General features: G+C 39.3%; 2 protein-coding genes across 2 annotated transcripts in view; one reads left to right on the top strand and one right to left on the bottom strand.

Annotated features, from left to right (window-relative positions):
* Positions 1-211: 211 nt before the first annotated feature.
* Positions 212-13,628, bottom strand: Ssrp (structure specific recognition protein). The gene is made up of 14 exons (XM_034975881.2): positions 13,470-13,628; positions 12,826-13,011; positions 12,359-12,574; positions 11,174-11,352; positions 10,435-10,674; positions 9,380-9,508; positions 8,885-9,046; positions 7,937-8,069; positions 6,939-7,117; positions 5,598-5,706; positions 3,729-3,926; positions 1,921-2,035; positions 1,272-1,456; positions 212-603 (listed from the first exon to the last, which is right to left on the bottom strand). The coding sequence occupies exons 1-14, from the start codon at positions 13,518-13,520 to the stop codon at positions 511-513; spliced, it is 2,175 nt and encodes a 724-aa protein (XP_034831772.1). The 5' UTR covers positions 13,521-13,628; the 3' UTR covers positions 212-510.
* Positions 13,629-14,733: 1,105 nt separating this feature from the next.
* LOC117988719 (huntingtin-interacting protein 1-like) overlaps positions 14,734-16,122 on the top strand; it is a 37,253-nt gene continuing 35,864 nt past the window's right edge. Inside the window, 1 exon segment of the mRNA XM_069503344.1 lies at positions 14,734-15,083. Within this exon segment, the coding sequence (XP_069359445.1) occupies positions 15,000-15,083 (84 nt within the window). The 5' untranslated portion in view covers positions 14,734-14,999.

Below are 16,122 nucleotides of genomic sequence, written 5' to 3'. Positions count from 1 at the left end.
GTTTCGAACCCATCCGGCGTTCTTTTTCACAGGCACTCAGATCGCGCACGCGTCGCGGTTGAGTCTCAACCGAACTGAGTTTACAAGTTTTAGAGGGTTTTGAATTTTTAATTTAATTTCGGGTTACTTGAAACAAAAATCTGTCAAAATGATAAAAACTTGTGAAATTTCATGTCAAAAGTAATTAAATTAATTAAAAACAAAATTTATTGATATTTTTTTTAATGAAATCCTTATTTATACATTTATAAAAGAAACTTAATTGTAATAAAATATCACGAGATTGTATTCCTAATCGTTAAACTTACGTATGTAGTTGGTTTCAGGTAAAAAGAGCCCTTTACGCTGAGCGTGAAACGAAATATTGATTGCCGGACCAATCACGTGGCTGCATAGACACCGCCGTCGTCGCATTATATAAAAGATCGATAAATCACCCACTGCGCAAGTATGGTGAGAGCTCTTTTTACGTGACTCCAACTGTACTATAAAGGTGGAACTAGGTATACACTAATCGCTCCCGCTACCGCTTTCATCACCAGAACCTGATGACGCTTCCGCCTCTGATGATGACTTAGTTTTTTCCTTTTTCGATTCTTTACTCTGAAAGAAACAATATTTTTTTTTTTCACAAAAATGTAACACCACTATTTTAAAATATCAATAAGGCAAGTTCAATGTTTACATTTAAAAAAAAGTTAGTGTGGTTGGTATTAGTCATGTATGTATCTATATATACCTTCTTCTCTTTGTCAAAGTCAGCTGTCGTTATCTTCACTGTAATTCTTGCTGGTGACTTTGTCGTTTTTCGCCTTGTTACTGCTAAGCTCTAGGAATAAGGGTTTTGTTACTTACCTCTTTGGTGTATTTCTTCTCTTTGTGTCCTTCTCCTTCTTGTCTTTCTCTTTTTTGGAATCAGAGGATCTGTTTTCGTATTCAATGTTATTCTGTGTTGGTGACTTTGCTGTTCTTCGCATTCTTACTGCTAAGCTCTAGGGATAACGGTTCTGTTACTTACCTCTTTGGTGTCCTTCTTGTCTTTCTTCTCTTTGCCGAAGTCAGAAGACCAGCTGTCGTCGTCTTCATTCAATGTAGGTACTCCTTTCTGGTGGCTTTACCGTTCTACGCCTTCTTACTTACTTTACTTACTGAGGCTTGTGTTACATACGGTAGGAAAGGCATTCCGAACCAGTGGTAGTTGCATCCGACTATTCGTAAGTACTTGTAAAAGTTTATTCGAATAAAAAAGATTTTTATTTATTTATTTATACCTCTTTGGTGTCCTTCTTCTCCTTCTTGTCTTTCTTGTCTTTCTTCTCTTTGTCGGAGTCAGAGGAACTGTCATCGTCTTCAATATATTCCTTGCTGGTGAACTTGCCAGATCCAGAGCCTGCGCTTGTGTTCTTCGCCTTCTTACTCACTGGGGCTTTCGTCTTCTTCTCCGCGGCTTTGCGATCTTTAAAAAACAATAGAATACTTTATTATGTATCATGCCCATACACATTCAAGTCTCATACAGCCTCTATAAAGGCCGGTACACATTCTGTAACGAAGTTTTCGTCTTATATATAATGGAATACTTTATTTAAAAGGCTCATAATTATACGTTATATAAAGGCCGATACAAATATGACGAACTGTTAAATAACAAACTAGTACTGAATTTTTTAGTTGTTGGTTTTCGCAACGGACCAACGACGGATCGACGTGATTTTTTTGCATGGGTATTAGTTAAAATATACCTGGAGTCAATAGTCATAGTATACTTTTTAGGACATAGGATACTTTTTATTCCGAAAAATAAGAGTTCCCATGGGATGTTTTACATATACAGGTAGATGCCGTCTAACAAAACGTCGAGGCGTCGAAGATCCCTAACTGTCGTAAACCTGTGGCTATAGAGCTGTACCATGTACCTACCTTTATCTGCTTGCTTTTTCTTCTGCTTGTACTCGTCCGCGGCGCCACTGTCTTTGTACTTCTGCATGGCTTGGTTGTAGTCCTCTTTCGCTTTGGCGGCTTTCTCTTCCCATTCCTGTGGGAAACATTTAATTTAATTATTTATTAATACTACGTAGACAGACGACATTAAACGAGTCGCAGGGACCCGCTGGGTTCAGGCGGCGCAAGAATATGGCGTGTGGAAGTCCCTACAAGAGACCTTATACCCAGCAGTGGACGTCTACTGGTTGATAATGACGATGATGATGAATTATTTATTTAATATTATTAACTCCTGTAAATACATTAGTAAACATTCATTATTATTAAAATGAAACAGCTAATTGAAGAATTATTAAAACTCATGACTGTTACCGCCCCTCGGTTGCCTTAATTAACATGTAAAACATGCTTATACTGCGGTGATCATGAGGTCATGGTTTGACCTTGACACCACAGCTCATCACTCTTCGTGGCGACCTCGGTGGCCTTGAGGTCGGGGTTGTTTTTCGTTGTGACCTGGAGGCAGCAACACAGTATAAAAAGAGACACGGTTGACCGCGACGCCTTAGATCTCATGTGTAATGCATGTAAATGACGCCCACGACGACCTTTCCACATAGAGCCTTTAGCCAGAGCTACTGCGTCGCGTCGCTCCTTTGTCCTGCACTTACCCCACGGCTGGAACCTCTGTATGTAATATCATATCCTTACTCTGTGGCAGTAGTAAGCACACAATGCAATATGTACAGATTTGTCCTTCATGTCTCGCCATAACTCGCCGCACTTCTTGGCGACCTCGGCGACCGTGATCCCGGGGTTTTCGTCGACGATCGTCTTGCGGTTCTCTTGACATGCAGGTAGTAGTGAGCATGCGGTAAGGGTAATGCAATACTTACAGACTTGTCCTTCATGTCTCGCCACAGCTCGCCGCCCTTGGCGACCTCGGTGACCTTGACCCCAGGATTTTTGTCGATGATCTTCTTGCGGTTCTCGTGACATGCAGGCAGTAGTGAGCATGCTGCAAGGGTAATGCAATACTTACAGACTTGTCCTTCGTGTCTCGCCACAGCTCGCCGCCCTTCTTGGCGACCTCGGTGACCTTGATCCCGGGGTTTTTGTCGATGATCTTCTTGCGGTTCTCGTGACATGCAGGCAGTAGTGAGCATGCTGCAAGGGTAATGCAATACTTACAGACTTGTCCTTCATGTCTCGCCACAGCTCGCCGCCCTTCTTGGCGACCTCGGTGACCTTGATCCCGGGGTTTTTGTCGATGATCTTCTTGCGGTTCTCGTGACATGCAGGCAGTAGTGAGCATGCTGCAAGGGTAATGCAATACTTACAGACTTGTCCTTCATGTCTCGCCACAGCTCGCCGCCCTTGGCGACCTCGGTGACCTTGACCCCAGGATTTTTGTCGATGATCTTCTTGCGGTTCTCGTGACATGCAGGCAGTAGTGAGCATGCTGCAAGGGTAATGCAATACTTACAGACTTGTCCTTCATGTCTCGCCACAGCTCGCCGCCCTTCTTGGCGACCTCGGTGACCTTGATCCCGGGGTTTTTGTCGATGATCTTCTTGCGGTTCTCGTGACATGCAGGCAGTAGTGAGCATGCTGCAAGGGTAATGCAATACTTACAGACTTGTCCTTCATGTCTCGCCACAGCTCGCCGCCCTTCTTGGCGACCTCGGTGACCTTGATCCCGGGGTTTTTGTCGATGATCTTCTTGCGGTTCTCGTGACATGCAGGCAGTAGTGAGCATGCTGCATGGGTAATGCAATACTTACAGACTTGTCCTTCATGTCTCGCCACAGCTCGCCGCCCTTCTTGGCGACCTCGGTGACCTTGATCCCGGGGTTTTCGTCGATGATCTTCTTGCGGTTCTCGTTAAGCCACAGCATGAAGGCAGTGGAAGGCCGCTTGGGCGCGTTAACGTCTTTATCGCGTTTCTTGGACTTATCTTTGCGTTTGCGCGGCGTTTCTGACTGTAATCAATTGAAAGTTAGTTTTAATTATTTTGAGCACTTTAGGATAGCAAGAAACTGTCATCAACTGGTAAAACTACCATGGAATCTGCGTGATGTACTGAAATATTTAGTATGGCTGAGTATTTGCTTTTATAATATGGCCCCGAAAGAATTTTCAGATTTGCCATTACACAAAAAATTTAAACAGTGTGTAAAACCCACTTATTAATTCGAGACTATAATAAATACAATAGGCTACTTGACTCATATCTAATTTCGTCCCATAAATGATTATTTATTATAGTATTTTGCTTAAGACAACGAAATATATCAATAACAATTATTAAAAACGCAGGATGGATATATAAATCCAATTTAAAAAAATACAATTTTTATTTTTATTTGAAACGCAGAAAACGCTGTCAGCCATGATGTGACGTCATTAAATATGTAAACAAAGAAATGTCATTCCTATGTCACGCGGGGACTAACGTAGTATCCATATATATAAAATTTAGAGTCCTGACTAACTTATATATCAACGCACAGCCTAAACATCTAAACAGCTGGTCCTAGATACATGAAATTTGGTGAGTGTGTTCTTTGTAGGTAAAGAGAAGGTATCCACTAGGAAAGGATTTTTTGAAATTCCACCCCTGAGTGGGTTAAATGGAGGTTTGAAATTTATGAAGTCCACGCGGGCGAAGTCACGAGCATAAGCTAGTTTTTATATATTTCTAAAAACTCATAGTAAACGTAAAAAAATATCGTTTTCTCTTTATAAATTGAATAAGTTATTAAGTAAGACTTACAACAAAGTGATCTTTGCAAAAATAAATTTGGGTTGAAGTCGTTAGTCATATAGGATCCCTTTAAGCAAGTCTTTGCGTGTTACGTATATTTATTTCACTGGGCACTCTAATCCACAACTTTCCTGTGGTCTTTATCGATGCGTTTTTTACATTCTCGGATGATACAATAACGATAATTACTATATTTTTCATGTAAACTAGTATAGAAGTCATGTTTATTAAACTTTGGTAGGTTATGCTCAGTATATTATATAATGTACTCTGTGGTTATGCTGTTGTTTACAAATGCATGACGTCAGAGCACAGATAATCTATCGGCCAAACATGGCCGACAGTGTTTTCACCTGTCTAAGAAAAATATTTTTTTAAATTAAAGTTTTACGGTTTTTAGGGCGCAAAAAAATATAGTGTTAATTTTTTTGATATAATAGGACAAATATTAACCATTTAAGACCAACTTAAAAAAATTGTCAAGTAGCCTATTGCTGAATTACTTGATGACAAAGTTTTCGACGCAACTTTGTCATTAAAGAATTCAGTTGGTGGTTGAGCTTTCATTTGTCCACAGTTTAGTTACTTTGATAATATTGTAACTTTTTACGGTTTGAAAAGAGTAATGGCAAATTTTTTGGTCAGTTCATCAGTAGAATCTATTTTCCGAACCTGTGATAGAGTCACAGACGTAGCACAATCCTCACTACTAGTCGTACATAAAATAAAATACCGTTTGATTCTAATTTTTCTGTTTGAATAGTATAGACACGAAAAGACCACGAGCATGTCGATAAAATACTAAGCAATTTATATTTAAGTATCCACAGACATAATAAGACCAAAACGTTCTCCGGGTGCAAGAGTTCAATTAAATATTACTCACAATAGTAATAGTCTTTTTCGGTTTCTTTTCTTTCTTCTTCTCTTTCTTGCTGTCGCCGGAAGCGCCTGACGCGTCGGAGTCTTCAGACGACGATGGGTTGGTGTCATATCTGATTATTTGACAAAAAAAAAAACCAAATAAATATAACTCACAACTACTTGGACAAATCTGACGGGAAGATAGACAAACCGGAGCATACAGAGGCTTCTACTAATAATGTTTTCATATTGTTTTGACATTTTCATACAAGTTTTGCAGGAAAATGTCAAAACAATATTAAAACGTTACTACTTTAAGCGATGTTAGTAGGGCCCCAGTACTAGGTAATTTTTCGCAAACGCAACGTAGTCGCAACGGCATAAATCGTTTGCGCCGAAAAGTGGAACCTAACGCCGACTAAAACCGAATGTACCAAACAAATGCAGACCTTGTTGCTTTATGATCAGATTTTAAACTCAAGAACAACAGAGAGTCGTGCTGTCTCGCACAAAATTCGCGAATACAAAACATGACGCGTAGGCAACAAGCAACAGCGGATGGACTTGCGTGGAATCTTATTTTTGAATGATGTGTAAATATCTCAACCCATCATTCAAAAATAAGATTTCTGCGCAGGTTCATCGGCGTAACTTATAAAAGTAAGTAGTAGTACCGTACAGAGCTTATCACGACAGACTAGTGTGAACATCTCCATAATACTATGAAATTTATGACTTTTGATTGTTTTTTTTTGTTTTTCCTGCGCGTTTACGCTTATTGTGGCAAACGCGCTTCCCAATTATCCCGTCCTTTCACTTCAGCCTTCACTCGCTTTGCTACGAGAAAAAAACATCTATCTCACTTACTCTTCAGCCACGTCGCTCTCTCTAGCCTTGTCAGGGTTGAAGTCTTCGTCGGTACTCTCATCATCGTCGCTATCGTCGGAATCCCGTTCTTTAGCTTCGGCCTTGACGCGCTCCAAGTACGCGTCCGGTTCCTTCTCGGTGTCCCTACCGCGGTTGTTTGACAGCTACAATGTCACGATCGCAATCATCTCTGATTGGTTAATGCTCGCTCACTATTGGCCACAATGCATTGTTGCAACAAGAATCGCACAAATTCAGCCAATCAGAACAATTGAGATTGTAATAATGATTGATGCAGGTTTTAGACAATCGCCCTACCGTTCTTTGGTCTTTAGCTTTCATAAGCTCTGTTAGAAGGCTCACTTACTCACTCGTCTATCTCACTCACTCCTCTGCCACATCGCTTTCTTTTACCGTGTCAAGATCTATCGTTGTCGCCGAAAACCCGTTCTTTCGCCTCGCTCTGCTAAGAGAAAGATACATCTGTCTCACTTACTCTTCAGCCACGTCGCTCTCTCTAGCCTTGTCAGGGTTGAAGTCTTCATCGGTGCTCTCATCATCGTCGCTATCGTCGGAATCCCGTTCTTTAGCTTCGGCCTTGACGCGCTCCAAGTACGCGTCCGGTTCCTTCTCGGTGTCCGAGTCTCCGAAGTCGTCGTCGTATAGCGCTTTGTCCTGTTAATATTAAAAAAAAACATTTCTCAAGTGCAAAATGCAGTCCAACACAATTTCGCTTCGAGTTAATACTTATTCAGCCCAATATTATAAATACGTTTGTATGTCTGTTATCTTTTCACGGCCCATCCTCTTAATCGATTTTAACAAAAAGTCTAGAGATAGGATCCTGGAGGATTTATAGGACTTTTTATCCTGGAAAATCAAAGAATTCCCGCTTCTGAAAAACCAAATCCACGCAGGCGAAATCGCCGGCATCAGCTAGTATTAGTTCTTTATACTACTCCGCAGCCACTGGAGTTGATAAATACCTAAAATTTTACTAAATGTATAGGGCTGATGGATTAGAACTGGATTTACGGTACACATGGATTTATGGTTTAAAATTTAATCCTGTGGGACTCTGCTTTTCCGGGATAAAAAGGAGCAGAATGTCATTGTCCAGATCTTTAACTATATCCATGCAAGAAAATCACGTCGATCCATTGCTCCTTTGCAGCGTGCGTGAAGGACAAACCAACAAACAATCACACTTTCGCATTTATAATATTATGGTTAGTGATGTAACGTACATTGTCGTGACTTGGCTTCGTCCGCGTGGATTTAGGGTTTTAAGGTTGGATTAGAACTGGATTGGACTTGAAAAACCCTGTAGGGACTCCTTGATTTTACAGGATAAAAAGTAACCTATGCCATTCTTCAGGTCTTTAACTATAACCGGCAAAAAATCACGTGTTGGTCCATTGCGGCGTGATTGAAGGACAAACCAACAAACAAACACTCTTTCGCAATTATAACATTGGTAGTGATATAACATACGTTTTTGCCAGTATTCTTGACATGCAGCTTCTTGGACGTGATGTAGTCGAAGAGCTTGTCGTATTCTCCCTTCTCGATGCTGCTGAATGTATGAACGCTGCCCTGCTTCAACTCTATCTCGAAGTCGAAAGATCTATACAACGAGAGCAACAATAAAAAATCAGCCAAGTGCGAGACGGACTAGCAAACGAAGGGTTCCGTACTGTACAAGAAATATGCCGTGTAGAAACCAAAGGGGTGTGGTTTAGTAAAAATTGCCATACCCCTTCCAGGTTAGCCCGTTTCCATCTTAGACTGCATCATCTCTTACCACCAGGTGAGATTGCAGTCAAGGGCTAACTTGTATCTGAATAAAAATAAAAAAAACACTTTTAATTCTCATGGCGACCATTTTGAAATTTTTCCTATTTGTTATTATAGTGGCAACAAAAATACACATTCTGTGAAAATTTGAACTTTGTACCTCATAATCATCATGATCAACCCATCACCGGCTCACTACAGAGCACGGGTCTCCTCTCAGAGTGAGAAGGGTTTTGGCCCTAGTCTGTCACGCTGGCCATGTGCGGATTGGTAGACTTCACACACCTTTTAGAATATTATGGAGAACTCTCAGGCATGCAGGTTTCCTCACGATGTTTTCCTTCACCGTTACAGCATGTGATATTTAATTACTTAAAACGCACATAACTCCGAAAAGTTAGAGGTGCGTGCCCGGGATCGAAACCTCCCGAATAGAAGGCGGACGTCCTAATCACTAGGCTACAACAGCTTCTATACGCTACAAATAATCAAATTTAAACATAACCTTACATTTCATTTACTTTATTCCATTTACGTATTAGTCGCCTCTACGGCGTAGGCCTCCCCCAAATCTTTCCAGCACTTTCTGGGACAGAAAGCGCAGAAAGATTTACTATAGTGAGTCATAATAAAGGCACAGCTTACTTGGTAGAGGAAGCGCCGCCTCTCGCGAAGTTGACGGAAGCGATTTCCTCGAAGCGAATGTGAACGGGTGGCTTATGCACGTAGATGAAACCTTTCTCCAGAGGGTACAAGTACCCGGCGGCCGCTTTGTATGAACACGCGATCGCTGGTGTCTTGTGATGCCTGAAATATGAAAGAAAAGATCTTATAAGGCAGAATCAAAGTTCTATGCTTTATGCAAAGCTAAATTTAGGGTTATTACTCTGTTTGTCCACATAGTGGGGGGTCTTCCAACGCTGCGCTGTCCAGTGCGAGGTCGCCACGTTGGGACCCCAACGTCTCGGTAATAAAAGTAAAAAGTATGACGTTATTGGACTGTCATATTCTATTCCAGAAAGAGGCTACACGATTGCGAATAGTCGCGAAGAAGTCAGACTCTCGCTTCGGTGAACATGCCTGACGCGCTGCAGTACCTCGGCTGCATCAGCTTTAAATATCTAAAAATTTTATAATCACCCCAAAAAGTCTCCAGGTCCAGTGACTCTCCTGTTAATGATTACTTTCATAATTTTCGCTAATACTTCATAGGTTGGTCCAGATAATTCCTTTGTTATCTTCCCCTCGTATTTTTCCTTTAACTCTTCCCTGAAAAAAATATATTTGATTGACAAACAAATTAAATTATTCCCAAGTAATTTCCAATATTAAGTTACGGCATATTGGTCTGTGTAATTTACGTAATTAAGGATTAAATACACAAGCCAAGCTAAAATTTGTTTTTGTACAATGCCTACGTCATAACCAAGTCATACGCCTCATGTTCAGATTGGACTACATGTTTTGCTCACACATGGTATGATCATGAGTACCCTTGGGGAGTAGCTTTTACAGTGCTTTAAATCGTCAGGACAATTTACCATTGGCACATTTAACAATTAATTACCCGTATCACCAATAAGTTACTAGTCTATTGTGAAAGTTATGATAATCACATGGGTACAATCTCAATTACAATTTGCGTATATAGAAGGCACTAGATGATCCCCGCGATTTCATCCGCTTGGATTTAGGTTTATGAAAACTTTTTGATTTACCATTTACTGAAACTCTATGATAATATATAATAATAAAGGACTGAAAACCGAAAGGTAGACGGTTCAAACTCCGCCCTTTGCACTATTGTCGTACCTACTCCTAGCACAAGCCTGACGCTTAGTTGGAGAGGAAAGGGGAATATTAGTCATTTAACATGGCTACTATTCTTTAAAAAAAAGAAAAAAAAAAGAAGACGAGTGATGTCTTATTCTGGAAGAAAAGCACTGAAATAATATAAGGATTATAAAAAAAATTATCTATCTATACTTTAATATTATAAAGCGGTAAAGTTTAGGTATAAGTTTGTTTGTAGGGGGTAATCTCTGGAACTACCGAACCGATTTTGAAAATTATTTCACCAGTAGAAAGCTACATTATTCATGAGTGACATATGCTATATTTCATTTTTAAAAAAATAGAGATTCCTCCAAAAATTGTAATAAGTTACCACTAGTTACTAATTTAAAATAACTTACTCTGTAAATGGCAGTTCCAAACTAGTTTCCTCCTCTACACCAAACAATAACACTAAGTAGTGGTATCTGGTTTGCCCCTGTTTGATCGGCGGGTCCAATGATACCACGAAGAACATCTGCCTGGTATCCTTGTGTGGCAGGAGGAACAACCGTAGTACGGTCGACATGGGTATCTTGTAGTCGAACGTTTTGCCGTGCAGTTGGAAAAATGTCTGGAACACTTTGATGTCGTAACGACCACTGGAATACAAGAAATGGAATTAGCAATGAAATAAAAATTCTTAGACCTTGCCGAAGAGGCGACTTAGACGCGGATCGTTTCAACGAATTCATACGTGCGTGTTACCGAGATACTGGGCGCCAACACATCCCGTCCACAAGCAGCGCCAGATGTCGCCAGATGTCGCTTCGACATAGATTCGCACGAACTCGTATCGTACACGTACGATAGAGTCGCGCGGGTAACTCGCGCAAATCAAAATACTAGTGACACCTAGATTGCATCAAGTTTACGCGCGAACTTCAGAGCGAGTGCACGCGCTGCATACTTTTTCTGGACGCAACGTACGCGCATATACACGCGAAACGGTTCGCGGCAAATTCGCTCCTTCTGGATAAGGTAGTAGTAATCTGAAATTGTTCATGACATGAGCGACTCAGTCGCGACCTGATAATACAGAGGAATGCGAAGAGGACTGCCTATTATAGTTAGTCTTTATTACTTGGATTGCATAGATACCGAGGAGTGAGGCATTGCAGCTCCCTGAAGATAGCGATAGCGTCGCCAGACACAGAGATGACGCTCGCCTTGTTCATGACTTGCTGGTGGAAAGCATCCACCGCGTCGAGGTCACCTGCCAACTCGTTTGTCGGTATATGAAAACGCATTTCCATTAGCGATACGGGAGTGTCGTCATTCTGTAACAAAAGGTTTGCTTGCATTAATGCGTAGTCGTATGCTGCTGACCTTGGATTGAAATACAATGTCAATAAGACTGAAGTCATGATCTTCAAGGCGGGTACCAAGTGTCCAATGTATATTCCACCTTTGAAGCTCCATGGAGTAGTTGTCAATAGAGTTCACAAATTCAAATACCTTGGGCACTTGCTAACCGAGAACCTTGGAGATGATGAAGATATGGAAAGGGAACGCAGGGCATTGTCAGTCCGAGCGAATATGGTGGCCTGCAGGTTTGCCCGATGTACAGATGCTGTGAAAGTCACGTTGTTCAAAGCATACTGTACATCCTTATACTCGGCAAGCTTGTGGTTTCAGTACACGCAAAGGGCTTACAATGTGCTGCGAGTCCAATATAATAATGCGTTCAGGATTTTGTTGCGGCAACCTCGGTTCTGTAGTGCATCAGCTATGCTTGCTGAGGCGCGGACAGATGGCTTCGATGCCATCTGGCGCAAGAAAACAGCATCACTATTGTCCAGAGTCCGAGGAAGCAGCAACAGAATCCTGCGCATGATAGCAGACAAAATGGATAGTCCTCTAATGGGGAAACTCGTGCAGAGGACTAAATCCCTTTTAGTTATTAAGTACTAACATAGTGATTAAGTATTTTGTTACTAACTCCTTAGTGTTTAAGTATTAACATAGTTATTAAGTATTTATTGTTACTAACACATAATGGATCAATTGTTGTCTGATTTAATAAATAAATTGAAATTGAAATTAATATTTCTTGATATTATTATTTTTAGAAAAAATTTAAGAGGAATATCCACCAGCTGATTTTGATGAAATTTCGTACACAAATCGCTTACATCCCAGAGGAACATACACTACTTCTAAATGAAATTTCCAAAAGACCTAATAGGTCTATAGGTTCCACCTAATAGGCAGATAAATCACAAAGCCATAGACCCTTTTTACTATATATTATACAGAATTTATGTATAATCAGGTCTGAATTACCTGATGAAACTCCAGTGTGACCTCATTTTTGCCAGTGTTGCACTGTGACACATAATGTAAGGGTATCTCAAAAGCTGTGTTAGAGCCAACATTGTAACTGAGCACTGCTCCATTAAACTTAGCCGTTCCCCAGTTCCAGCCTTTTAAGGACAGCTCTTTTTCTAACATATCCTTCTTGTAGTTGCTTTTGAAGAACTTAGCTACCTTTTCTTGTTCCTGAAAAAATATAATACAATACAAGTTACAGTAGAAGAGCTTGCATGCAACACAGGAAAGGGAAATTAAACAAAAATGAACTTTGGGTAACTGCTACAATTTCATGGACCATCTGTTTAACAGATTTTGATACTACGTATAGAGATTGCATTCCAGAGATGGACATAGGCATAATTTTGTTCCAGACAATTAATGAGTTTCCACAGAATTTTTTAAAAACTTAAATCCACATGAGCATACTAAATACTTACACCTTCTTTGAAGCCACCATATCTGTGAAGAGTCCCATTTTTCATGAACACCCTTAAGCCCCAGGACCCTATAAACTTTTGGAAGTTCACAAGTTCAATATCATTGGCTGATATCTGTTCCACTTTGCCAGTTTTGCTGTTTTTGAAGATTATGTTCTGGTCAGTCATTTTTATTTTGCCTGGCACCTGCAATTTACAAGATTGTTCAATATCAGCACTTTAATGTTTTCCTGTATTTAAATACTAGCTGATGCCTGCAACTTCATTCATTTTTAGACAATTAAAAAAAATATTAAACTATACATATATAAACCATCGTCTTGAATCACTTTCTATTGGTGAAAACTTCAATAAAACCCGTTGCATACTTTAAAATATCTAAGGATTCATACAGACAGTGGGATGTGACTTTATTTTATTTTATACTATGTGGAGACCAGCTAGTTTATAGCCCAGCTGAGTTTGTACAAGCTGAAGGGCAGGGAGTAGATTGAACAGGCACTTCCTAGATACAAGCTATCTGAATGCATTTTACCTTCTTATATGCTATGAAATATTGTGAAATCATAGTAAAAGCCCACTAAAAGCACTCAAACAACATTGTAGTTTATTTTCTTAAATACCGCAATATATTTTGTACTTACCATGGCACCTTTGATTTCAGCCGAGACATCATTATATTCTAAGAACTCCATTACCAAATACCACCTTGGAAAGGTTCAATTAAAACAATAATTATTTAAAATTTATTAATTATTTTGAATCTCACACGCCTGCTATCACGCTTGACCACAGATAAACACAGATAACATAGGTTTCTTAGGGTTCCGTACCTCAAAAGGAAAAACGGAACCCTTATAGGATCACTTTGTAGGTCTATCTGTCTGTCTGTCTGTCTGTCTGTCTGTCTGTCTGTCTGTCTGTCTGTCTGTCTGTCTGTCTGCCTGCCTGTCTGTCTGTCTGTCTGTCTGTCAAGAAACCTACAGGGTACTTCCCGTTGACCTAGAATCATGAAATTTGGCAGGTAGGTAGATGTTATAGCTGACATTTGGGGAAAAACACAAAAAAATCAATTGTGGTCATGAACTAATAATTAGTATTTTCAACTTTCGGAGTCAGTGACTATATCAAGTGGGGTATCATATGAAAGGTCTTTACCTGTACATTCTAAAACAGATTTTTATTTATTTTTATGCATCATAGTTTTTGAGTTATCGTGCAAAATGTCGAAAAAATACGTTTGTAGTACGGAACCCTCATTGCGCGAGCCTGACTCGCACTTGGTCGGTATTTTTTTTAAAACTGGTATTACGGCTCTGGGTTAAATAACATAGGCTGAAGTCAGTGTTGCCATCAAGCTTTATAGACTTGCCGTATTTGAAACTTCAGATTGCCATATTTTAAAATAAATATCATGAAATTGCTGTATTTACTTTTTTTAATGATTAACGTGTTAAAAATACAGGTACATAACATAGTAGTTAACTATAATAAAAGGAAACAAAAAATAACTTAACTGTAATTAATATCATTGCCATAGAGATTTCTAATAGGTAAAAAAGGCGTTTTTAAAAAAAGTTTTGGCGTTGCCGTTAAGTATCCCCCATCCCATGCCCATCCCCCTTTGTTCTTGTCACGAATTTAAATATTAAGCCTTTGTTTTCCAACAGCGCTCCCCTGTCAATGTCATTCAAGTGCCAAGAGAGCCTTGTCGCACTGTATTACAGAAACTACCTAGCAAGAAACTTAGTAAAACGTGGATATTATATAGATTATTTCATCTGGGTAAAACACATAGTTAATCCACATATCACTGGTAAAACATGGTATGGTATTACCTCGGTATAACACAGTAAAACCAATATCGTAGCTGGAAACACTGCTTTGACATTCATCATTGTCTGTGGTTCAGTAAAATTGTTTCATTTTCGTAAAAGGACGTCTAATGTGTTTTAAAGTTGCAGTTTGGTTAAATTGGTGAAAGCTTGTTTATATATTTGAATAATTTCAATTTCCAGTCTTAGTGTTCATTAAGCTATAACTTTTAGTTTGATTTATGTTGTGGATAAATAGGGATTATTAATTTAAACCGGCATAAACCTGTGGTCCTTGATCCTAACTTGGATTTTGTCATTTTGTATAACTTGTATAATATCTTCGTATGTGCAAATTCTATGGCGTCATTATCCTTACCCCGTGTCCTCCAACTAAAGAAGAACAGCTTGGAGGCTGAACGAGAGCAGTTTGAAAAGTTCCAGGTATGTATGATGATATTACTTATAGTTAGCCTACAGCTGCTGTTATTAGCATAAAACAGTCCATACATAGGTACATTCGAACTTCTGTTCATCATAGTTCTTAATATTCTTCAAGGTGGGAGTTTATTTCAAGCTCTATGCAGTTGTATAATATGATTACTGTTAATTAATCAATATTGGTTAAGTAAGTAAACAATAATATTCAAAATCCTCCAAAAACCCCTGCAAAGACTGCCTTGTTGTACTGAAAACTCAACATTATTCTTGCATTTAGAATGATTTGGTGATAGACTGTCAAGGCAGCCAGTTATTTAATTTATCATGTTTTTTCTTCTATTATTATTAGTGAGGCAAATGTCAAAACAAATCCATGCTAAGTAATATTATAAATGCAAAAGTATGTCTGTCTGTCTGTTCGCTTTACCAATAACCATAACGCAAAACCAATTTTGGCGAAATTTGCTTGCATCCTGTAGAAGGACATAAGCTACTTTTATCCCAGATAATCAAAGAGTTCCCACAGGATTTTTAAAAACCTAAATCCACCCGGATGAAGGTGGGGGCCATCGTCTAGTAATCTATAAATATTATAAACGTATCATAAGTAAATTGATTGTCATTCTAAAAAGAATGCAAATTAGTATTACAACCACATAACAGTTTATTATGTTGCAAGCCTGAGTTACATCAACCCACTTCCTGCTTGATTACTGATTAGACAAACATATTTATAATCTTATGTAAAACAGATTATCACTTACAGTATGCTGCAGATAGTAATGTACATCAATCAGCCTTTAGAATGACATTTCGGCTTTGTACAGTGTTGCCTGTGTCACTCATACAACGTTTATACGACTATATGACTTTTTGTCAGTCTCAACGACAGAGACAGTGCTCTACAAATCTGCTGTCTCCTTCTAAAAGTCGATGTACATTATTTTCTGTCGCGTAATGTACAAGCTTTCCCCTGTGACTTCAACTGCTATAGGTACATCTTAATCCCAATCACACTAAAATAACGTTATAATTAACTAGC

The sequence above is a fragment of the Maniola hyperantus genome, chromosome 15 (genome assembly GCF_902806685.2).
Source record: "Maniola hyperantus chromosome 15, iAphHyp1.2, whole genome shotgun sequence".
Taxonomy (NCBI): Eukaryota; Metazoa; Arthropoda; class Insecta; order Lepidoptera; family Nymphalidae; genus Maniola; species Maniola hyperantus.
This window is presented reverse-complemented; position numbering and strand designations above follow the sequence as displayed.